Here is a 25,271-nt window from a genome sequence, read left to right as displayed (position 1 = left end):
ATCAATATTGAAGTTAAAATTTTCACACTTTTTTTTTGTAGTAGAGCTTAAACTTAGGACCTTACCTTGCTAGGCTTGCTTGCCTTGGCTGGTGCTCTTCCACGTGAGCCACATCTCCAGCCCTCAAATATATGTGTGTGTGTGTGTGTGTGTGTGTGTGTGTGTGTGTGTGTGTGTGTGTGTGTATCTATATGTATATGATGTATATGTATACACATATACACATGTAATATCCACATTACATATGTGTATATATAGATACATATCTTTTATTAGCTTACATTAGTTATATAAGGGGGATTTTGTTGTTAACTTCTACACATACTTATAATATATTCCTATCAATCTCACACCCTCAACCACTTTCCCTTCCCTCTTTCCAATGTATATATATATATATATATATATATATATATATATATATATATATTGGGGGTCTGGTCGTGGGGCCTGAACTCTGGGCCTGGGCACTGTCTCTCAGCTCTTCAGCGCAAGGCTAGCGCTCTACCACTTGAGCCACAGCGCCACTTCCGGCTTTTTTCTTTTTGCTTATGTGGTGCTGAGGAATCGAACCCAGGGCCTCATGCATGCAAGGCAAGCGCTCTACCACTGAGCCACCTTCCCAGCCCCCCAATGTATATTTTTCAATAACAGTTCCAATATAGTAATTATTTAGAGACTGAAGACTGCAAATTAAAGCTAAAATACAGGAAGGAAATGAAGCCTAGGAACAAGCTTTTCCTTCCTTCCTTCTTTCTCCCTCTTTTTCTTTCTCCCTCTCTCCCTTTCTTTCTTTCTTTTGTTCTTTCTTTTTTCTCTCTCTCTTTCCTTTTTTCCTTCCTTCCTTCCTTCTTTCCTTCTTTCTTTGCCAGTCCTGAGGCTTGAACTCGGGGCCTGGGCTCTGTCCTTGAGCCTCTCAGTGCTCAAGGCTAGTGCTCACCACTTGAGCCAAAGCACCACTTCCAGCTTTTTCTGTTTATGTAGTACTGAGGGATGCAACCCAGGGCTTCATGCATGCTAGGCAAGCACTCTACCACTAAGCCACATTCCTAGCCTAGGACAAGATTTTCATAAAACAAGGGGCTGGGAATGTGACTTAGTGGTAGAATGCCTTCCTAGCATGCATGAAGCCCTGGGTTCCATCCCTCAGCACCATGTAAACAGAAAAAGCTGGAAGTAGCACTGTGGCTCAAGTGGTAGAGTGCTAACCTTGAGCAAAAAGAAGCTCAGGGATGGTGCTCAGGCCCTGAGTTCAAGCCCCAGGACTGGCCAAAAAAAAAAAAAAAAACCTCAAAACCAAAAACAAACAATTATTTTCCTTCCATTCTTCCATGATAGGGGAAGAGTATAGGTCAAGGGGTGCCTTGACCAGGAAATTAAAGCCAAGAAACTCTCTCTGAGTTATAGTTTGCTCCTGAAATATTTTCAAAGGTTTCACTTCAATCCACAGATTCAGTTTGGCTTTTAACTTATTTAGTAATGTCTTTATTTCTAACTTAAATTCAAGTGAAAATTCATTTTTTAAAATGAGGCCTACCAGGTGCTGAGGGCTCATACCTGTAATCCTAGCTACTCAGGAGGCTGAAATCGGAGTATCACAGTTTGAAACCAGTCTGGGCAGCAAAAGTCTGTGAGACTCTTATCTTCAATTAATCACCAAACAGCTAGAAATGGATCTGTGACTCAGGTACCAGAGTGATAGCCTTGAGCATAAAAGCTCAGGGGCAGTGACCAGGCTGAGTTTAAGTCCCAGAAATGATGCACGTGCACGTGTGCTCACAAACACATAAACACACACACACATGGACAGATGAATCTGTAGTGCAGAGTACTAAACTCTAGACTATAGTAAAAATCTAATATGAGCAGGACACTTTAAAAGGGTCTAGCCTACATGATTTCATTTTCTTTTAATCCTTAAAGTCTGTAATCATGACAGAATACACAGATGGGCAGGAAAAGTGTCAGAATACAAAAGCTGTCTCATTCTCTCTGGGTCAGACCTGCTAAACAGAAACTAGTAATGTATGGGGGTTCAAACCAATGAATGCCTCCAACAAATGCTACATGTATGTCATGATGAGAAAAAACATGATTACACATCCTTCCAGTTCAAAAGGAATATAATGGATCAGACACAGTTCTGTCCAAATACCTATGAAGTGAGAAGTTGAGAGCTGTTTGCCCTGGACTTTTTTTTTTTTTTTTCCCAGTCAGTCATGGGGCTTGAACTCTGGGCCTGGACACTGTCCCTCAGCTCTTCAGCTCAAGGCTAGTGCTCCACCACTTGAGCCACAGCGCCACTTCTGGTTTTCTGAGTGGTTTATGAGAGATAAGAGTTCACAGCCTTTCCTGCTCAGACTGGCTTTGAACCGGGATTCTCAGATCTCAGCTTCCTGAGTAGCTAGGATTAAGGGTGTGAGCCACTGGCGCCTGGTTGCCCTAGACTTTTAACTTGTCTGATGTCCGGTTTTCTTTCCCCCATGATAAGCCTGATCTCTCTTCCTCCAGGGCATTGGGTAGCTGTGTGGAAGTATCAGCTACAGGTGCTGAGGGACCCCAGCACAGTCAATCTATTCAGAGGCCTTGGATGGCCTGAGATCTCACAGTACCATTGATTGAAGGTGTTTCCCTTCTTACTCAAAGTAGCCAGAGGTACTTTCTCTTGATTGCAGTCACCCCTCATCTAAAACTTGTAACCTTGGAGTTGGGAAGGTGGCTTCATGGTAGAGCGCTTGCCTGGCATGCATGAAGCCCTCGGTTTGATTCCGCAGTACCACATGAACAGAAAAGGCCTGAGTGGCACTGTGGCTCAAGTGGTAGAGTGCTAGCCTTGAGCAAAAGAAGTTCTTTTTTTTTTGTTTTTTTTGTTTTTGTTTTTTTTGGGTCCAGTCGTGGGGCCTGAACTCTGGGCCTGGGCGCTGTCCCTCAGCTCTTCAGCTCAAGGCTAGTGCTCTACCACTTGAGCCACAGTGCCACTTCCGGCTTTTTTCTTTTTGCTTACGTGGTGCTGAGGAATCGAACCCAGGGCCTTGAGCATGCAAGGCAAGCGCTCTACCACTGAGCCACCTTCCCAGCCCCGAGCAAAAGAAGTTCAGGGACAGCGCCCAGGCCCTGAGTTCAAGTCCCAGGACTGGCAAAAAAATAATTGTTACTTTGTGTGTGTGTGTGAGAGAGAGAGAGAGAGAGAGAGAGAGAGAGAGAGAGAGAGAGAGAGAGAGAAAGGGGAGAGAGGAGGGTGCATACTGAGGCTTGAACTCAGGGCCTAGAGGCTGTCCCTTAACTTTTTGCTCAAGACTGGTACTCTTCCACTCAAGCCACAGCTTCACTCCACTTCTAGCTTTTGCTGGTTAATTGGGGATAAGAGTCTCACAGACTTTCTTGCCCAGGCTGGCTATAAACTATAATCCTTTGATCTCAGCCTCCTGAGTAGCTAAGATTATAGGTATGAGCCAATAACACCTGGCAACCTAGCCTTTTTATAGACAAGAAAATAGAGATTTAGATGTATAAGTCAAGCGGAAAAGGTCAGATAATGTGATGTCAGGAAAATGAACCCTTAGATATGTATTTTAATGTTTTTTTCTTTCATGCATTTGTTTTTAACCCATTTATAAGATTATCTCTTTGTTGCTTTGTATGTCCCTCCCCCACAGTATAACCCCTGCTTTCACTATATTTGATGTCAGTATAACTTGTGGAGGAGATGGGAAAAAACAAGTCGTTTAAGGATACAGGTGGACCTGTTGCAACAATGAGAAGTACAAGTTGTCATGTCGAAAACCAGCTTTACAACGTTGGTGGGGGGGGGGGGTTGGCTGGGGGTATGAGGGGGGAGGCTGGAAAGGGATGTGAAGGATAAACAAAGGAGGAGGCTGCAATGCTTGATAAGAAATGTACGCATTATCCTGCCCATGTAATTGTAACCCCTCTGTACAGTATGTTCACAAAAAAATAATAAAATAAAATTAAAAAAAAAAAAAGAAAAGAAAAAAGAAAATAGAGATTTAGGAATCAACCAAATTTAAAATCCTGGTCACCTGACCTCATGGTCCCTGACTCTTTGCAGCAGTTAATCCAAAGTGATCTACTAGATGGTAGAGAATAGGAAGTTTCAGTACTAAACCCCTGTTCAACCAAGGCTAGTGTCTTAAAGAAAGCTTTGCCCAAATCTCTTGGGTCTCCTTAGAGGAGATTTCTACTTTCCATAGGAGAAGCTGCTTATAACACAAATACTTACCATCTATGTTGGCCTTGCCCACCACTGAGCAGAAAAAGTGACCAAGGGTAAATGTCAATTTGTACACATAAAATCCAGGCCAGAGAGCCAAGTAGGGGACTCAAAATAGGTCTAGGTCAACTTTGCCAAGTTATCTAATGTCAAAAATCAACAACCATGCCAAGTTGTTCTTGTTTTCTTCCCCCAAGCACTCAGTCATGAACCTAAAAAGCTTCAATGATCCCAGGAGTAGGACCTCCTTGATTTATGTTTATTTGTATTTAATAATTCTAGAGGTGTCTTTTCAAATGTTTTCTTTCCAGCTTACCCTGTAGGAGCCCCCTGGGAAACTCAGTATGAAGACACGCATCATGTGAAGCCTGTAACTTGAGTTGGTTTCCCAATGAAGTTCAAAAAGTCAAATCCAAGGTTTTCCAAACCACTAAAGATGTAATTCCCTTGGTGGGATGAGTAAGTCAGGTCACTCTAGGTTAATCTCATGACTTCCCTCAGCCACTTGCAGTCCCAGCCTGTTACCCGAAGACATGACTAACTGGTAGCCTTTACAGAGCTCTAACTAAATCAAGACAACAAGACCCACAGAGGCCAAAAAATGACACAGAGACGGTGAGCAGCTTTCCTCTCAATACATGATAGTCCAAGGAAACCAAAGTAGTTCTTTCCCCTGCACTCCTGCTACTCTGGAAATACTAGGATAGACCCAGCACTCAGAGAAGGGGTGTTGGTAACAATATCAACCAATCTGGTACTCATTACCAGCTGATCAATAATGGACAGAAACAGGAAGGTTACTGGTAAACAGCAGGTTGAGGGTAAGAAGGGATTAATTAATTGCCCTAAAGTAAGACAGAAGACCAAAGAAACAGTTGGAAATATAGACAAGAGTTTATTAAAGGCAATTTTTTTTTTTTTTTGCCAGTCCGGGGGGCTTGAACTCAGCCTGGGCACTGTCCCTGAGCTTCTTTTGCTCAAGGCTAGTACTCTACCACTTGAGCCACAGCGCCACTTCCGGCTTTTTCTGTTTATGTGGTACTGAAGAATTGAAAGGGCTTCATGCATGCTAGGCAAGCACTCTACCACTAAGTCACATTCCTAGCCCTAAACGAAAATCTTGAGTCTAGAAAATTAATCAAGGATACACACTTAAATGTACCTGGTTTAGCTCTTTTATTTATTAGATGCCAATGAATCTCAGACTATCATTTAATATTTACTGATCACAATAGTGGTCCTGGTTACATGCTAAGAAGGGGTTACAGAGCTGGGCACAATAGCAAACACCATTCAGAAGGCTCAAGCAAGATGATCACTTGAACCCAGATTTTGAGACCAGCCTAGACAGGACAGCAAAACAGTTCCCACCCATTCCTACCTCCCTAAATAAATGAAAGAAAGAAAGGAAAAGAAGGAAAAGGAAAGGAGAGGGGAAGAGGAAAAGGGATGGGAAGTAGAAGGGAAGATAGTTGGGTTATGTTCTATGGACTATTCAATCAGGCAGGCAAGCACATGGTCAATTTTAGACAAGAGTCTTATGAACTTTTCTATGTGGGCTGGCTTCTAACAGTGATCCTCAGCTCTCAACATTCTGAGTAGCTAGGATTGTAGGTGTGAGCCTATAGTGGCAAGCTCTTAAAAGAGTAGTCTTAAGTAGCACTGGAAATTAATCTAATTCCACTGGAAATTAATCCAATTCCTCTGAGATGTTGGAAAATGGATGTGTACAATGCTATTATAAAATCTTTATCTCTAGACTGGGGATGTTGCTTACTGGTAGGATACTTGCCTAGTAAGCTGAAGTCCCTGAGTTCAAAGCCCCTTACCACCGCTACCAATAATAATGCCAATCATCACCAGCATAACAGGAAAAATAAAAACAGATATTTGACAAAACAAAAAATAAATATTGGAAAGATTGCAGAAGTCATGGGTTACCACAAATCAAATACAAATTCTAAGCATGTATGTCACTTAGGAAAATTAGTGTGAACAGTGCAGCCCAAGGTCTGTTCAATCCAGTTTTGCAAAAATGCAAAAATGCAAACATTCCTTAAGTCAGACTGGTTCTTACCAACACATGCAACTGCCATCATCTTTTCCCATCAACTAACTGCCATCATCCTTTTCCCAAGGATGCTTGAATTTTGAAGTCACCATTATGTTACTGTTTGGTGAATGTGTCATCTGTGAGTTGTGTGGCCCCCTGTGACCTCATGTAGCTTAGCTCCCACACCTTAGAGATTTTCTTCACCAGACTACCCCATATTGACTCTTGGCCTCTGCCCCAGACCCCCATGAATGCAGGTGAAGGGCCAATTGACTAGGATGGGAGAGAATCCATGGAAATATCAAACCATGGAATGTTCAGTCTCAACCAACAGCATGATAAAATCATCAGTAACAGAGATCAGACTCACTGAGTGACTGAAAAAGGGCAAATGTGGAAACCAATAAGTCCTATCAAAGGGTTGGAATTCTCCCTGAAAAGTCATGTTTTCCTACAAATCCATCCTCTCACAACCTATTCAATCTAGCTAGGAGCTCTTAGCAATCTGGGCTTGAGAATATTGCTAACAAAGTCTTTCATTTTCAGGGCCTAATCCTTTCTCCTTGAACCTATCTCAGAGTTTCCCTGCTTAAGTTTGTATGTGTGCATGCCACTATTAGGGCTTGAACTTAGGGCCCTGAAGCTCTTGCTTTTTCCTGTGCCTGCCTGCCTCCATGTGGTCCCCTGGGATGGTGGTGAAGAATTCCTACATTTGGTGCACGAAACCCTGGATAGGTTCCCCAGTGGATTTGCTCCTCCACTTCGGATGGAGGGTCTGACCAGCTGCCCCAGGACCTAGCCCACAGTCCTACATTGCTGTCACCAGAGGACCACCAAGGTAACTTTCTCCTGACCGAGCATTCTACCTCCTACGCATCCAACAGCAGGTAATTTGTTCCTACTCCCAGGGAAGTGACCAGTCCAGAGGTTTAGATTCTGGTTTCTGTTCAGGCTATAGGGCCTTCGTGGGGGGCTACAGAGCCCAAGGGAAAATTCTTGGATCCAAATGTCTAAACCTCTCTTCAGGGGCCTCCCATGGCCAAGGGACCCAGCAATTGCGATGATGGTTGCATTTGCTGTCATGCTTCCTTTGTATGAACCAAACTGTACTGCCAAGGATGCTTGGCATTAAGCTCTTTGGTTCCAAAAGTCACTTACCAGAGGAAGGACACAACTAAAACTCTTTGCAAGCTGGGTACTGGTGGCTCACACCTGTAATCCTAGCTACTCAGGAAACTGAGATCTGAGATTGAAGTTCAAATCTAGCCTGGGCAGGAAAGTTCCTGAGACTCTTATCTCCAATAAACCACCAGAAAACCGGAAGAAGCACTGTGGCTCAAGTGGTAGAGTACTACCTTGAGCTGAAGAGCCTAGGGACAGAGTTCAAGCCCTATGACTGACAAATAAAAAAAAAAAAATTCCTTGCAATCAAATTTGGTTCCAAATTTGAGATGTCATTTCTGTGAGTGCTCAGGCAAGAAAAAAAAAAAAGGCCATTTTAAACCATAGGCCAAGAGATAATGGGTGTTACCCAGTGTTTCAAAGGGGCATTTAAATGCAAATTAAAGTGACTTTGGAAAAGGGATTAAAAAATGAATGGGCTGGGAAGGTGGCTCAGTGGTAGAGTGCTTGCCTTGCATGCCAGAGTCCCTGGGTTTGATTCCCCAGCACCACATAAGCAAAAAGAAAGAAGCCGGAAGTGGTCCTGTGGCTCAAGTGGTAGAGCACTAGCCTTGCATGCCAGAGGCCCTGGGTTTGATTCCCCAGCATCACATAAGCAAAAAGAAAAAAGCTGGAAGTGGCACTGTGGCTCAAGTGGTAGAGCGCTAGCCTTCAGCTGAAAAGCTGAGGAACAGCGCCCAGGCCCAGAGTTCAGGCCCTACAACCGGACCCAAACAAACAAACAAACAAAAATGACACCCATTTGCAAAAATTTGGGAAGTAGTAGGGAATGGCAGGGTTCCTAGACAAAGAAAAGTCAAAAAGCAAATTGTTCTAAATGTTTGTTTTAAAGTGGAAAAAGATAAATTAAGAAAATTGTTTAATTGCTATTTTAGTTTTCCCTTATAAGTTTTTTTTTTTGTTTTTTGTTTTGTTTTTGCTTATATGGTGCTGAGGAGTCGAACCCAGGGCCTCAGGCATGCAAGGCAAGCGCTCTACCACTGAGCCATCTTCCCAGTCCCTTCCCTTATAAGTTTTTTGTAACAGTTTCCAGCAGCACCAGAGAGAAGGACAGAGGAGTCTTACAAGTTTCTCAGATATAACTTTGGCCCTTAGTAAGTTCCAGGTAAGACCATAATTATAAAACTATTTCCAATGACCATCTTTGTTGCTTTAATTGGAGTAAAGTGGCCTTTTGTAAGACTTGTTGATCTGAGAACTGAGGTTCAAAGCTAGTCTGGGCAGGAAAGGTCCCTGTGAGACTGTCATCTCTGATCACCCAGCAGAATGCTGAAAGTGGAGTTGCTTTGGGGCTCAAAGTGGCAGAGTGTTAGCTTTGAGTTGGAGAGCTGAGGGACAGCACTCAAAACCTGAGGTCAATTCCAGTGATCAACCAAGGAAAATTACAAAGATGAATTTATCCCAGCCTGGAGAAAGACACTCCTGGGACCGTGGCAATGATGGAGCATCCAGAAGCAGTTACAGGCCACTGCTTGGATGGCAGAGATGGTGTCAGATCATGGAGTACCTTGTGCTTGGCCCTTTCATGGGGAGGTAGTTCATAAGCATGCCTTTCTAATGCCCATGTCTGTTTACTTCATAACTGAGCAGGAACTTGCCAGTCATCTGTAATAGTGGGTAGTAAAAGCTAAGGTTGTAAAATGTGGGGATAGTTTAAATCCCCAACCCCCTGTATCTGCTCAAAGTCATAACTGGCAGTGACTTTTGGGCTGGTACCAGCCACATAAATTCATCTGTTAAGGAAAGGAAGTTGGTAAATCTGAAATTATGTCCCTGTTGAGATCTGTATAAAGGCCTACACAAGTATCTTAGGCATTGTTAGGGTCAGTAGAGATCAGCTTTCCTCAGCCAGCCAGAAAAATGCTTTTGCAAACCAGAGTGCTAAACAGGTTACACTGCTGTAGCCCACGGAAAGGTTTGTGCATTTGTTAAATGTTACATATTGTATATAAGCCATTTTAAACAGGGTGCCCAGAGACAATGGGCAGTACCTAGAATGCTAAGTAGTTGCAGTTTGAAAACATCTCCCCACATTTTGACATTACAAAACTCTGGCAAGTAATTGTTAGTTAATTGTTAACAAGTTACGGGTAACCTCTGTCTCCACTGATCTCCTTGTTGCTTTAATTGGAAATAAAATGGGCTTTAGTAATAGAGGCTCCTTCAAAGCCAGTCTATGCACAAAAAAATCCCTCTAAAACTCCATCTCTTAACTAACCAGCAATGAGCCAGTCTGGAGGCATGGCTTGAGACACTCTCACCTCTAAGTAACTAGTAGAAAGCTGAAAGTGTCATTGTGACTCTTAAGTGGTAGAGCACTAGGCTCAAGCAGAAGTGCTCAGGGACAGTGCCAGGCCTTGAGTTCATACCCTGTGAATGCCAACTGGGACAAGCTATGCCAGCAATGAATGCTGAGACCCCCAGGACGAGGTCAGTCCTGACAACAGAAAACTGTGGAGAGGAATAAGAGGAAATAGTCTAAATAGAGTCACTTAACACTTGCTCTTTCAAAATTAATCAGAGCCAGGAGATCAAGAGAAATAGTTGCTTGCCCACCTAATGTCCATAACTATCTACCTTCTAACTGTACAGAAAGTTACAGTCTTGCCTTTGTTACCTGCTTTTTGTATTTATAGTAGCCTCTGACTGGATACTCCCAACCAGTCCACTATGCTCTCCTCTATCCAGTTGCCAAAAACCCTAGACACCCCTTCCTGCCCCCAGTCCAGTTATTCCTCCTTCCCTATAATGGGCCACAACTGGGTTTATGCTCCAAATGGAACTTTTCTGGCCTATGGCCAGGGTGTGTTCTCCTGTGTCATTGATGTTAGCTGACCTTGACACATTGTCAGCCTTTTGCCTGACCTTCCAAAAGTTTCTTTTGTAACAGCCCCCACCCAGGTCAACACCTGAGAACTAGTCAAGGCAATCTTGTTACTACAGGCAACTAGAGATGTCACTTACAAAAATTCCTCCCTCCAGGATATAGAGAGTCAGGTACCATGCCATGTCTTCAATCCATGATAGAAAAAGCAATCTCAGGTCTAGGACAGACCCTTCTAGGAATCAATCCCTCCCTGGCTTATTCCTCTCTTGGCCCTGCCAGCAGCAATTTTTGCCTTTTACTAACTGTTCCTTGCATTTTAGATAACTATTGTTATGGAAAAGATGAGGACTTTTACCAACCAAACTGTCAAGCAAATGCTTCTTGGACTGCAACAAATCAGGGACTCCTGACTACTCTGCCCCTTTAAACCAGGAAATAGCTCCAGAAGAAACAACCTAAAACCATACCTTCCCCCACATTGGCCTGGTACCCTAGTTATTATTAAACAACAAAGCTGGGGTGATAGCATTATCCCCAGCTCTGGTCCTCAGCTCCACCTAGACCTGAGCTCCTCCCTGACTTAAGAGATCCAGCCATATAGCTGGCCACTCCCTCTCTTCCCCCAGACCTACCTGGGCCTTGAATAGGGGCAGATGCCATGTGCTCCCTCTCCCAGCAGACATGGCCCCTCTAATAAACCTTATAATAATCTTTCTTCTGTGCCTGCCTGCCTCCACGTGGTCCCCTGGGATGGTTGTGAGGGATTCCTACAGTAAGTTGATTACCTACAGTATCTGATATCATGATGGAAAGCTAACAGAAGTGCCAAATAAAAAATAAAATGAGGTTAGACATATAGAAAAGACCAAGTTTCTAAGGCCTTGGATATCATATGGGTGTCATGGTGAGCCTGAGCAAGATAGGAAGGAAATATCAAACGTGTCCTTTGGAAAGCCACTCTGGCATTAGAATGGAAAAGAAATGAGGACAGAAGCAGAAACAGCAAGGAGATGAAAGTAAGACAGTCAACAAGGAGCTGTTGCTCTCAGAGGCTCTTAACCTTCTGTGTGTCATGGGCTTGCGAACATTCGACAATGACATCTCTGGACCTTTGCTCATATAAACATTTTTAAAATCAGGAAATAAGAGCCAAGTGAGTGCTGGTGCTCATGCCTATAATACTACCTACACAGGAGGCTGAGAGGCTAGGAAGAAGGAGAAAAGATCATTAGTTTTCTCATTCACTGACTACCCTGAAATTTATCCAGTGATCCCCTTGGAGATCAGTGGGTCCCAGGTCAAGAAACTGTAAAATGTTCAAATCTAGGAACTCCTATAGATGCCTATAAATGTGGAGCAGGGAAGACTATGGTAAGGGTCTAGGGCTTACATTGGGACTATATCTACAATACATGTAATGATCCAAGAGACATTTCAGCAGACAAATATTGAATTTGCTTTGGGATATGATTAGAATTAATTATTAAAATCATTTTTAATGTGTTGGTTATAGAACTTGTATGGTTGTAGAGCCTCATGCCCTTACTTAGTTTTCTGCCTTTTCAATTCTGGCACTCTACTTCTACTTCTAGCTTTTTGCTGGGAGGCTGGAGCTGATTCTCCTGAAGTTTTCTGTCTAGAGCTGGCTTTAAATTGTGATCCTCAGCTTCCTGAGTAGCTAGGATTATGTTCATGAACCATCAACACCCAGATTTTCTTTTATTTTTTAAAAGACAAGGTCTTATTGCTCAGGCTGGCTCCAAACTCCTAGGGTCAATCTCTCTGCCTCACTTGACAGTACCACCATGCCCTGCTTAGACACCACACTTTTATCTCATTTTCTCAGGGGACCAAGATAATGACCACAGACCAAGAGACCCAGAAAGAAAGCTGTGTGGTAGGCTGTTTTAGTTTGGGTGGGGGAGCTGTCATTTCTCCAAAGAAGCAGAGATCTCTCTGTCTTATCATAAGCAATCTCCTTAAAACAAGCCTCACGTACAAAACTGCTCTAGAACAAGGAGTTTCTACAAAAGGTTTTCTTGAGGCATAGAACGTTGTTTTTAAATGAGGAGTCAGCCAGTCAAAGTGGTAAACATTTGTAGGACCAGCAGCTTGGGAGACTAGGGCAGGAGTATTGCTTGATCCCAGGAGTTCAAAGCTGCCTGGGCAATACAATAAGACCCTTTCTTTAAAAATAATACATACATACATACATACATACATACATACATACATACATATGTTTTCTTAAAAGTTTCTTTCTCTAACAATAACTATCATGAGTTATGTATTTGGTAATCGGAACATTTTCTAATTACAGGCTCAAGGCAGGGTTATCTTTGAATTCCTAGCACCAAGAATAATATTGACTCATAACCAATGAATTTTCCAGCAACCATTCATGAAGCCATTGATTACAACAGACTTATAGACAGTTTGACTACTTAGCAGTCCTAAAGATGAAAGAACAGACTGTCTACTTCCTTGGCTGACATATTTTTTTAACATGGCAAGAAGAGACTATTAGGAAGTAGATATATGACTCAAGTGGTAGAGCCTCAGCCTTGAGCAAAAAAGAGAGACCCCTGGGATCAGTGCAGGGAAGGAGGTGGCAAGGGAGAGGGGGAAATACTTTGACCATAGATCCTTAAGCATCTCCTCTGTTCATCTTTTAAAAATGCTACTGCGGGGGCTGGGAAGATGGCTCAGTTGTAGAGTACTTGCCTTGCTTGCATGAGGCCCTGAGTTTGATTCCTCAGCACCACATAAGCAGAACAAGGTGGAAGTGGTGCTCTGGCTCAAGTGGTAGAGCACTAGCCTTGAGCTGAAGAGCTGAGGGACAGTGCTCAGGCCCAGAGTTCAGGCCCCATGACCAACAAAAAAACAAACAAACAAAAAATAAATAAAAATGCTACTGGGCACTGGTGGCTCATGACTATAATCCTTGCTACTCAGGAGGCTGAAATTTGAGAAAATCATGGCTCAAAGCCAACCTGGGTAGGAAAGTCTATGAGACTCTTATCTCCAATTAATCAGCAAAAAGCTGGAAGTAGAACTGTAGCTCAAGTAGGAGAGCCTTGAGCAAAAAAAAAGCAAGGGACAATGCTCAGGCCCTGAGTTCAAGCCTCATTATTGGCACAAAAGAGAAAAAAATAGATCAATGCCATTTCCTCTACCTCCCCAGAAATGTAAACTGGTAGTCCCTGCCAAAGATTCTTAGCTCCTTATATCCTGCCCCCATATCCATGTCCCGTCTCTTAGTTACCTGCTATACCTGGGAAGAGTGGGGCTTAGAAAAGGCGTGACTAGAAATCAGAAAAGTATCTCCCAATAGTGGATTCTAGAAAATTGTTTCAAACTAGTTAAATGGGAAGAGAAATAGGACGTGGTCCACTGAAGGCTATCATAAGGTGACCTTAAGAGGGCCCAGGATGTAGAGTAGCTCTTCATGGTTTAATAACCACATCCAGTGGACAGGGGAAGCTGCCACATTTCCCAACAGACTAGAATGAGATGCAGCCCAGTACACAAGCCACTGCTTCCCTATTGAGAAACCACAGAGGATGTCAGCAGTGTGTTAGACAGAATGGAAGCAGACCTGTACTCCCCATGAAGCTCGCAGGGCAGTGCTGACTGAGTCAGGTCACAATGGGTCATTTCCTAGTTCCGGTATGGCCAGGAAGTGGTCAGGGCTCACCTGTATGTGTATGGCCCCACCTCTTCTAGCCGAGGTTTCTCTCCTTGGAGGATCTCCTCTGGGTTGGTGACATTGAAAAAGTAGAATTGGGCATACACAGGCACAGGGGGCTTCTCCCAGGAGTCAAAGATCTCAGTACCATTCCGCAACACCATATTCTAAAGGGGGGAAAAAAAGGAAACTTACACAAAGGTAAGGCTTTGAGCTTGAACTTAACATAGGAGGGACACTTCGGACTCTGATCTCCTAGCTCACTTGAAGTTATTTCACAGACAACCAAGAGACCAGGGCCATATCTGAACACTATGGGCCCTTTGTTCTATTAAGCTGTAGGTCTTTGTGTTAAAGGCAGGATGTTATAGACAGACACTGAGTATGGGTGAGAAATAGGTGTGGCAAAACCAGACCTTCCTAACTTTGGTTTTATTTTTTTAATTTTTTAATTGTTATTATAAATGCTATTTCTTTTTGCCAGTCCTGGGGCTTGAACTCAGGGTCTAGGTACTGACCCTGAGCTTCTTTTGCTCAAGGCTAGCACTCTACCACTTGAGCCACATCACCACTTCCAGCTTTTTCTGTTTATGTGATACTGAGGAATCAAACCCAGGGCTTCGTGCATGCTAGGCCAGCACTCTACCACTAAGCCACATTCCCAGTCCATTATAAAGGTTATTTACAGAAGGGCTACAGTTATATAATGCAGGTAAAGAGTACATTTCTTTTTAGATAATGTCACCCCTTCCTATGCTTTCTCCAAGTTTTTCCCTCCCATCCCCACCATTATCAACATAGTGTTCATTTTCAACATAGTGTCTAGTGAGTATCACTGCTGCATCTGTTCACCCTTTGTCCCTCCATTTCTGTGTCCCCCATTATTTGTTTACCCCCTTGTTCATTTATGAACAAATAAGACAAAAAGAAAACAAAAACAACAAAGAAAAACCCTCATTCTCATTTTTTGGAGTTAATTTCTATAAATATTATTGTGTATGATTAGATGCACATAAGCATTGTACCTTTGTGTTCCTCTCCTAAGAGTCCCCTCGTTTTGGTCTCACTGTGTGTGAATGCCTCAAGTCCTGTATACTTTGTCATGTCCCCGTGTATTTTAGATCTAGTTCTGCATATGAGAGAAAATATGTACATTCGTCTCTTTGAGCTTGGGACTTTGGTATTTTTGAAAGTTCTATTGGTATCACCTGCCATTAGAGTTAAGGCTCTTCTAAGTGGCGCTGTGGCTCAAGTGGTGGAGTGCTAGCCTTGAGCTGAAGAGCTGAGGGACAGTGTCCAGGCCCAGAGTTCAAGCCCACAACCAGAAAAAGAAAGCAAGAAAGCAAGAGAGAAAGAGGAAAGAAAGAAAGAAAGAAAGAAAGAAAGAAAGAAAGAAAGAAAGAAAGAAAGAAAGAAAGAAAGAAAGAAAGAAAGAAAGAAAGAAAGAAAGAAAGAAAGAAAGGAAGAAAGGAAGGAAGGAAGCAAGCAAGCAAGCAAGCAAGCAAAAAGAAAGAAGAGTTAAGACTCTTCTGAAAGGTACGGTGCACTCCTGCCTGCCCAGTTTCTGTTCCTTAAACTTGAGCTGAAGCCACACCCATCTCTATTAACTCCACTACCAAGGGCTCTATATGCTTTTTTTGTTGCTGTTCATGGGGATTTAACTCAGGGCCTGGGTGCTGTCCCTGAGCTCTACCACTCTGAGCCACACCAACATTCCTGGTTTTCTGGTGCTTATTAGAGAGTCTCCAGGATGTTCCTGCCCTGGCTGGCTTTGAACTTTGATCCCCAGATCTCAGTCTCCTGAGTACTTAGGACTACAGGCATAAGCAACTGGTGCCCAGCCCTAGCCTAGTTTTTTGGAGTCTTTTTTTGTTGTTGTTTTGTTTTTGTTTTTTGGGTCCGGTCGGGAGCCTGAACTCTGGGCCTGGGTGCTGTCCCTCAGCTCTTCAGCTCAAGGCTAGTGCTCTACCATCTGAGCCACAGCACCACTTCTGGCTTTTTTTCTTTTTGCTTATGTGGTGCTGGGGAATTGAACCCAAGGCCTCACGCATGCAAGGCAAGCACTCTACCACTGAGCCACCTTCCCAGCCCCTCTTTTTTTTTTTTTTTTTTTGTCAGTCCTGGGCTCTGGGCTTGGGTGCTGTCCCTGCGCTCTTCAGCTCAAGGAGAGCGCTCTACCGCTTGAGCCGCAGCGCCACTTCCGATTTTTCTATTGTCTATTGGAGATAAGAGTCTCACAGATGTTCCTGCCTAGGCTGGCTTTGAACCTCGATCCTCAGATCTCAGCCTCCTGAGTAGCTAGGATTACAGGTGTGAGCCACCAGCGCCCAGCTGTTTTTTGAAGTCTTAGTGAAGATGCTAAGTGCAAAACAACAGCCTCTTGTACTTTTTAGTGAACATTGCTAACATCATGATCACAGACTTCCAGCCTCTAGAACTAGGAGACAATACAGTTCTATTGCTGAAGCCACTGTGGCTGTGGTATTTATTATCGTATTCCCTAGCAAATAACTGCATCACAGTTCCTCTGTGGCAGAATTCTCCACTCCCTACCAACTTCAGGCCTGGCCAAGTAAGATCTATTCAACAGAGTGTGGGCGGGATGGCAAGGTACCAGTTGGAAAGCTGAGGCCTTGGGAAGCATGAGAAGCCACCATTGTCTGTCCTGGAAACTCTCAGCTCTACCAAGAGAAAAACATGCCTCAGGAAGCTGCCAATCCTTCAGCCCAGGTCTTCAGTGGGGGTGTGTAGAGCACCCCAGGAGTTGATTTAAAACCTGGTGGCCAGCACAGTGTGAACTGACGTTATATGAAGAAGCTGCTTCTGTGCTAAAATTCTGTCCTGGCTTGACCTTGGCTGACTAGAACATTATGGTGAGAGACATGAAATGTTGTGGATTGACAGCCATAATGTGGGGCTATTTTAGGTTCACACTGAAGCCAGCTTACATAGCATTCCAATCAGTGTGACACTGATGGTACTGGGTGGGCATAAGCAATGAGACTTGGGAATGTTTGTTACTCACCATTGCAACAGAAGTCTGACAAATACACTGCCTAACTTGGGAGTTCTAAGCATCTTCAATTAATTAATGGAGAAAACCTGTGTTTTGTGTATTTCTGTATTTACTATCTCTCTTCCTCTCTCCTTCCCTCCGTACTGGGGTTTGAACATGCTGCCCTCTTCCTCTTCTACTCCCATTCTTGTTAGACAGGCACACTTATACCAAACTCCCAGTCCTAAACTTTGCATTTTCCTTTTTCTTTTTCACCAGCCCTGGAGCTTGAACTCAGGGCCTGAGCACAGTCCCTGAGCTTCTTTTGCTTAAGGCTTGCACTCTACCACTTGAGCCACAGTACCATTTCTGGCTCTTTCTATTTATGTTGGTACTGAGGAATCTAAGCCAGGGCTTCATACATGATAGACAAGCATTCTACCATGAAGCCACATTCCCAGACCCCAAATTTTGCATTGTTATAATAAAATTATTGAGGAACATAAGCAAAATTTAAAAAAAACAGAGAGTAAAGATCAGTGTTTTTTTTTCCATAATGGGATTTTGTGTTTTCCTGTTTTACTTAGAATGAGTCAAAAAAGTAATGTTGAGAAAAATTTTTACATGAAAAATCAAGCAAAGAGACACCGAAGAAGGAAAAGAAGGGAAGGAAAGGGAGAGAAGGAAGCAGGAAACTAAAAGGGCCCTCCAGGGCTGGGAAGGTGGCTCAGTGGTAGAGTGCTTGCCTTGCATGCATGAGGCCCTGGGTTCGATTCCTCAGCACCACATAAGCAAAAAAGAAAAAAACTGGAAGTGGCACTGTGGCTCAAGTGGTAGAGTGCTAGCCTTGAGCTGAAGAGCTGAGGGACAGCGCCCAGGCCCAGAGTTCAGGCCCCACAACTAGACCAAAAATAATAAAAAGGCCCTCCAAATAAACAGGAAGTACTCAGAGACCCTAGAAGGGTGAACCCTTTCTGTACTATTTCTCTCAAAGCTAGATCTGGAACCCTCCCAATTGGACCTCTACATACAACATTGGAGTAAAACATATATTTCTTTTCTTGTCTTTTTTTCTTATTTTGTTTTCTTTGTTACTGTTAACTGCATGTCTCTCTACAATTTCAGTTATAAAAGTCCTTCTAGCCAGGCGCTGGTGGCTCACGCCTGTAATCCTAGCTACTCAGGAGGCTGAGATCTGAGGATCACGGTTCAAAGCCAGCCCAGGCAGGAAAGACTGTGAAACTCCTATCTCCAATAAACCACCAGAAAACCGGAAGTGGCGCTGTAGCTCAAGTGGTAGATCGCTCGCCTTGAGCTGAAGAGCTTAGGGACAGCGCCCAGGCCCAGAGTTCAGGCCCCATGACCAGACCCCCCCCCCCCAAAAAAAAAGATATTGAACCAATCCAGATGTCCCTCAGTAGATGAATGGATCAAGAAAGTGTGGTATGTATATATGAATTCTATGCTTCTATCAGAAAAAATAACACTGTTCCGCCGGGCGCTGGTGGCTCACGCCTGTAATCCTAGTTACTCAGGAGGCTGAGATCTGAGGATCGAGGTTCAAAGCCAGCCCGGGCAGGAGAGACCGTGAGACTCCTATCTCCAATAAACCACCAGAAAACCGGAAGTGGCGCTGTAGCTCAAGTGGTAGAGCGCTCGCCTTGAGCTGAAGAGCTGAGGGACAGCGCTCAGGCCCAGAGTTTTCAAGCCCCACGACCGACCAAAAAAAAAAAGTCCTTCTCCCACACATCAAATACATAGCACCTAAGGACAGTCATAGGAATTTAACCTATCTAACACAAATAAGGCAATTATGAGATCGAATGTATAAATAGAAGATTTTTGCCTTTTAGAAGATTTTTGAAGACCCATGGATATTTAAAATTGATTTCATTAAAAAAGAGATCTCTTAGCCGGGCGCTGGTGGCTCATGCCTGTAATCCTAGCTACTCAGGAGGCTGAGATCTGAGGATCGCGGTTCAAAGCCAGCCCGGGCAGGAGAGACCGTGAGACTCCTATCTCCAATAAACCACCAGAAAACCGGAAGTGGCGCTGTAGCTCAAGTGGTAGAGTGCTCGCCTTGAGCTGAAGAGCTGAGGGACAGCGCCCAGGCCCAGAGTTCAAGCCCCACGACCCGACAAAAAAAAAATAAAAAAATAAAAAAGAGATCTCTTTCTCTTGTTCAGAAATTTCCAGAAGTCAGAGCAACAATGATCCCCCTCCACAAATTCTTTGCATATTCCTCTCTTCCTTTGAAGCCTACCCTATATATTACACAGGATCTCTCAGAGAAAACTCATGAGCACAGACAACAGCTAAAAAAATGAAGCGGAAATTAAGCAACTTAAAATGTAAATGGAAAGAAAAACAGAGTGTTTCCGTGTGGTGATAAATTAGGGTAACAGCTGGCCTCTCAATACAGAAGACACTAATTACAAAAACAAAAACAAAAAGGAGTAGTGAATTTTCAGGTTTATTTGGGGGGGGGGTTCTTGAATACTTCCTAATGTGCCTTGTACAATGTACCTCTAAACATAAGACTAGAACACTTACATACTCACTTCCACCTTTGCTTGTAGATGGGAGAAGAGAAGTCAAGCTTGATCAAATTCCATTGACCAGGCAGAAAAAGATCATGGGGTAAGGGTAGGGCAGAGCGTGGGAAAAGCACACATGTAGCCCAGCCTGCCACTAGCTGTGGCTCTTGAAGGCTGTTGTTATTATTGTCATTTGTGTCCTCATTTCTTTGTTTAGTTAAGCAGTCAGATCTACTAAATATTTACATCTAGCCTGAAAGCCAGAGGAATATACTCAGTCAAAGCAGGAAAGCTTAACTCAGGAGATTAACCAGGTTCATTTCCATTTGCTGATTCTCTTGGGGTTCATTATTCTTAGATGATTTTCTTTTACAAATAAATAAGTTCTCCAGTCCTTTCATACTCTAAAATTTTCCACACACTGTGATGTGTGGAATACATTGGGGTATTCAGATTGCTACATCACTGTCCTGATGATGTCAGGAAAAGAAATACAGCAAAGCCGGGCTGGGAAGTTGTCTTAGTGGTAGAGCGCTTGCCTTGCATGCCTGAGGCCCTGGGTTCAATTCCTCAGCACCACATAAGCAAAAAAAACAAACAAACAAACCTGGAAATGGCGCTGTGGCTCAAGTGGTAGAGTGCTAGCCTTGAGCTGAAGAGCTGAGGGACAGCGTCCAGGCCCAGAATTCAGGCCCCACGACCAGACCCCCCCCAAAAAAAAGAAAAAGAAATACAGCAAAGCCCGGGGTGCAGGTTGGGGGTGGATGCTTCTGGGGGCCTGGAAAACAACCGACCTCAACAATAGATCCTCAAGCTCTCACCTGCAAGGGAAGAGGCCGTGTTGTGTTCTGTGGTTTCATTTCCATTTCTTCTCATTCCCTTAGGGTCTATCAACAACTTTTCATCAGTTTTTCTTTTCTATGTTAGGGATAGAACCCAGGGCCTTGAACATGTTAACAAGTGCTCTACCACTAAGCCATGTCCCCAGCCCAGCAACATGCTATATAATCTCTGAATTAATCTTTTTTTTTTTTTTTTGGTCGGTCATGGGGCTTGAACTCTGGCCCTTGGCGTTGTCCCTCAGCTCTTCAGCTCAAGGCGAGCGCTCTACCACTTGAGCTACAGCGCCACTTCCGGTTTTCTGGTGGTTTATTGGAGATAGGAGTCTCACGGTCTCTCCTGCCTGGGCTGGCTTTGAACCGCAATCCTCAGATCTCAGCCTCCTGAGTAGCTAGGATTACAGGCGTGAGCCACCAGCGCCCGGCTCTGAATTAATCTTTATTCTTAGAAAGAAAAAGGAATAGTTATTAATTTTTTCTGCTTATACAAGTATTTTATTTATTGGGTGCCAGTGGTTCACACCTATGATTCTAGTTCCTCAGAGATTTGACAAATCATAGTTCATCCCAGACAGGAAAACTCATGTGACTCTTATCTTCAGAGGTATGATTCAACTCTCAAGATTTGAGAGAGGAAAAAAAAAAAAGCCAAGGGAGAGCATGAGGCTCTGAGTTCAAACCCCAGTATTGGCATACTATTACAGAGCCATTGAGTTCTGTCCTATGAGACCTACCCAGCACCAACTCATTCAATCCCTACCTCATTGTAGCCAGTCCACTTAAATGAGATAGATCTCATGTAAGCCCATAGAACTGAAAACATCTTCCCTGTGTGAACTCAATACAAGTAGTATAGCACAGTGGGAAGGATTATCCAAGACAAACCAAATCTAGTGGATAAGGAAAGGTGACTTGGAAGGACTATTGCTAGGGGAGAGGGACAGATACAGGTGAAAGAAAGCTCTCATGATGGTTTTTCTAAGAGTCTCAAGTGTCAGGTAAAAGTTTCTTTTACTCAGAGTCATTCTAGGCTGGAGAGATCAGGGTGTGGGGTGAGTAGGGTACTAGAGGGGGGGGGAGAGAGGGAGAGAGAGAGGTGATCAGAAAGCCTCACCCTCAAGCCCACTCAGTCCCATGAGGGGCTGTCTCCTGACAAGCATCATAATAGGTTCAGAATTTGAGGGAGAGATCTCATTTAGTTGTTACAGATCACCTCTGAGTGGTGAACCCCAAGAAAATCAGCAAGTGTGAGTTGGACTGAAGGCTCATCATTCAGATTACATCATGCATGGTTTGCATCTAGCTTTTGGACAACCAAAAACCCAAAGATAAGTGGGAAAGTTTCCAGAAAGAAGTAGGGCAAAACCATTTCCAGGAGTATAATCTAGCTAGCAGTTCAGGCATCTATAAATAGTCTGACTTGAATTAGTACCTCCAACTTTGAGGAGAAAGAAACACTTGGTAGACTTGCAATGAAGAATGCAAAGGAAAACACTACCATTAACAATAACAAACGAACAAATGAACAACAACAACAAACCATTCACATCTATAATCCTCTTTACTAGTTAAGAGGCTGAGATCTAAGGATTCTGGTTTGAAGCCAGCATGGGCAAGAAAGTCAATGAGGCAAGAGGCTCATGTCCAATTCACCAGCAAAAAAAAAAGGCAGACGTGGAGCTGTGGCTCAAATAGTAGAGCACTAACTTTGAGTGAAAAAGCTCAGGGACAGTGTCCAGGCCCTGAATTCAAGTCCTAGTACCAGCTGCCCCAGTCAATCAACCCATAAATCCATAAATCAAAACAATCCTTCCTTGATTGCCAGGATCTCACCCCAGCTGTCTGCCCTGGCTACATCTTTGCTAAGTCAATATCATCTCAACCAATTCTCCCAACTCTCTTTATTGTACTAAAATCTCTCCCTCACCGTGCTGGCTTTTTCTGTACTTTGAATGGGTCTCTTTTCCTCTCTCTACTGCACATGGAAGGATGTTTGTCAAGAAACCCTCTATAAATCCCACAGTAGACCCTAAGCTGGTGTGTGTGTGTGTGTGTGTGTGTGTGTGTGTATGTGTTAAAGCACAGAGGGAGAAGAGAAATGAGAAAACAAAAGGAAGTTGTAAATACAGCTGCCAGTATTCCCTAGAGCAGTGGCATCTTTGTTTATTTGTTTGTTTGCTCCTGTCTTTCCACTCAGAAGGCAAGTGCCATCACCACCACTGGCAGCTTCAATTTGCTGTGTGTGCTGCTCACTCAGGGCATTAGGCACACTGTCTCTGAGCTTTAACACAGGACCTGCAAAACAAGAATTCCTATTTTTTCAGGTTTTTATCAGTCCTCGAATCAAAAAGAGAAGAGAAAGGAAAGAGAAAAGAAAAGAAGTCCCATTTGCAGCTAAAGAAATGGTGTAGACTTCCCTGCTGAGCCACAAAACTAGTACATGAAATCAGGGCAGACCAAATCCATGCCCAGTCTGGAATGCTACAAAGTCCATGTTTGTGTAGCCCATCACATGGAGTCTGCAATTTGTTAGGATGCCTTCTAGGTCAGGTCCTCAGCCTCTCCTGCAAAACCAGTTGATCTGGCCAGGCCTAACTGCAGCTGGCGTTCAGCCCTGGCCATTCCTCCCACTTGACTTCCCAGAGCCGTGTTTTAGCACTAGCCCTCAGCTGCATCAGGGAATGCTGCCTCACTATAACTGGTACAATCAGAAGATCCTGCGCCACAGGCTATACGTCCTTTCTAGCGTTCAGTAGTGAATGCAGGCAGAGGACTTCCTGTACTTCCCACCCCTAGCCCCGGACCTTAAATTTCACCCTGAATGAAGGATAGGCACCATTTCTCCCTCTCCCTGTGGGAGGTGGCCTTGTCAGCATTGGCTGGCAATAAACTCCTTTTCCTGTAGTGACTGAGTCCCTGTGGTCTTCTGGAATGGGTGCTTCCACAACTTATGTTCTAGTAATTACAAACTAAGTGTATCAGCGAAGAATACAAGTAACAGGGCAGGACCTAGCTGCTGAAATTGACTAGGAATATTGTAGGAAACATACTCTCACTAAAAGTATGACTTGCTGTTTAACTAGGTATCTTCTATTTTATCAAGCTATCTTGGTCAGAGGAACTATAAAACTATGGAGAAAACATGCTTAGACTCTGGAATTTCCATGGAGTCATGCTTAGCTCTTGAGGAAAGGAAAGTAGAGCACACACACATGAAGAACTGAGAGGATCTAAAACCTATGTCTCCAAGCCCCCACCCATCCACCCACTAAGATAACCAGAGAAAGCACTTTAACAAGTCACAAAAGAGATTTATTTTGATTTAAACCTACAGGTATTCTGGGCACTCAGGAGCTTGCCCTACAAAGGAAAGACAGACAAAAGGAAGGACTAACAAATAATAACTTTAATCTCCAGCCTGGAGAATGTCTGGCATAGGAAGTCATTCATTCCTCTAGACACAAGAAGCCCGTGTCCCCCATCAGGCCCCCTGTGCCAGCCTGAACCTGAAGCCATGGCTTGAGAACAACTGATCCTCTTACTGAGGGTTCTGCTGGGGGGGGGGGGAGGGGGGAAGGGGGAGGGGGGAATGGCGGAGGAGTGGCCACCAGACAAAACCTGGCAATCAGTTGAATTTGCTGAGTTACACAGAATAGCATGAGTATAAGGTCTCAAGTCCATTTTGGATGGTGGTTTCTTAATTTCAGCCAATAAAGAACGGAAAAGGAAAACCAAAACCTTAATTATTTGTAATCAATTACATGTGAGTTTATTTCCCTCTGGTCTTTCAACTATCCCGAGATATGTGAATTGGAATAAAAGTGAGGTCATGTGATGTGTATTTTGTTTAGTTTAGATTTAGTTTGGTTTTGTCCTGTTTTGATACAGGATTTTGCTATATGTAGCTCAGGCTGGCCTGGAACTAGACATCCTCCTACCACCCCGAAAGTGCTGGGATCATAGACGTGTGTCACCACATCCAGATATGGTTCATCAATTCATATCATGCAGGGGTTTTTTTGGTAAGTGATTTTCCTTTATAAGTGATTATCCTCTTTATAAAAGTATTTTTAAGCCGGGCGATGGTGGCTCACGCCTGTAATCCTAGCTACTCAGGAGGCTGAGATCTGAGGATCGCGGTTCAAAGCCAGCCCGGGCAGGAGAGACCGTGAGACTCCTACCTCCAATAAACCACCAGAAAACTGGAAGTGGCACTGTAGCTCAAGTGGTAGAGTGCTCGCCTTGAGCTGAAGAGCTGAGGGACAGCGCCCAGGTCCAGAGTTCAAGCCCCACAACCGACCAAAAAAAAAAAAAGTATTTTTAATATCTTTTTATGGTGGCTCACGCTTATAATCCTAGCTACTCAGGAAGCTGAGCTATGAAGATTATGGTTCAAAGCTAGCCTGGGCAGGAAAGTCCATGAGATTCTTATCACCAATTTACCATCAAAGGGCTGGGAATAGAGTTGTAGCACATGTTGTAGAGTACTAGTCTTGAGTGAAAAATCTAAGGGATAGTGCCTAGGTCCTGAATTCAAGCTCTAGCACTAACACAAAAAATAAAAAATAAAATAAAATAAATACACATGTATTTATAAAATATTTACATTTATAAACATTTAAATATAGATTCAAGTGGTTATAAAGTATCTATATAAGAATACTATTTTAATGTCTGCATATTTATCCACTCTACACTGATAAATCAATTTATTTAATCATTCTCTGACTATAGGACATGTGTTATACTGTAGTAAATATTCTTCAGATTTCTGTCCAAGTCATTGATTAGTTTCTTAGAATGGATTTTTAGGATTAGAATTATTGGGTCAATAGGAACTCATGAATTTTTAGGAACTCATGAATCTTTAAATGTTGCCAAGTTGCTTCCAGAAAGCACGTTATTAACAACTTTGGCCA

At 43.4% G+C, this 25,271-nt stretch overlaps 1 protein-coding gene across 1 annotated transcript in view; it reads right to left on the bottom strand.

The window, feature by feature from the left end:
- The window catches only part of Scarb2 (scavenger receptor class B member 2), a 63,584-nt gene that overhangs the window by 21,316 nt on the left and 16,997 nt on the right, over positions 1 to 25,271 (bottom strand). The window contains exon 2 of the mRNA XM_070012811.1: positions 13,991 to 14,148. Coding sequence (XP_069868912.1) covers positions 13,991 to 14,148 — 158 coding nt within the window. The remainder of the gene's footprint in view (positions 1 to 13,990; positions 14,149 to 25,271) is intronic.

This window comes from Dipodomys merriami, unplaced genomic scaffold (assembly GCF_024711535.1).
Source record: "Dipodomys merriami isolate MVZ:Mamm:240054 unplaced genomic scaffold, mDipMer1.0.p SCAF_9, whole genome shotgun sequence".
NCBI lineage: Eukaryota > Metazoa > Chordata > Mammalia > Rodentia > Heteromyidae > Dipodomys > Dipodomys merriami.
The sequence above is the reverse complement of the archived record's forward strand: the minus strand, read 5'-3'. Positions and strand labels throughout refer to the sequence as shown.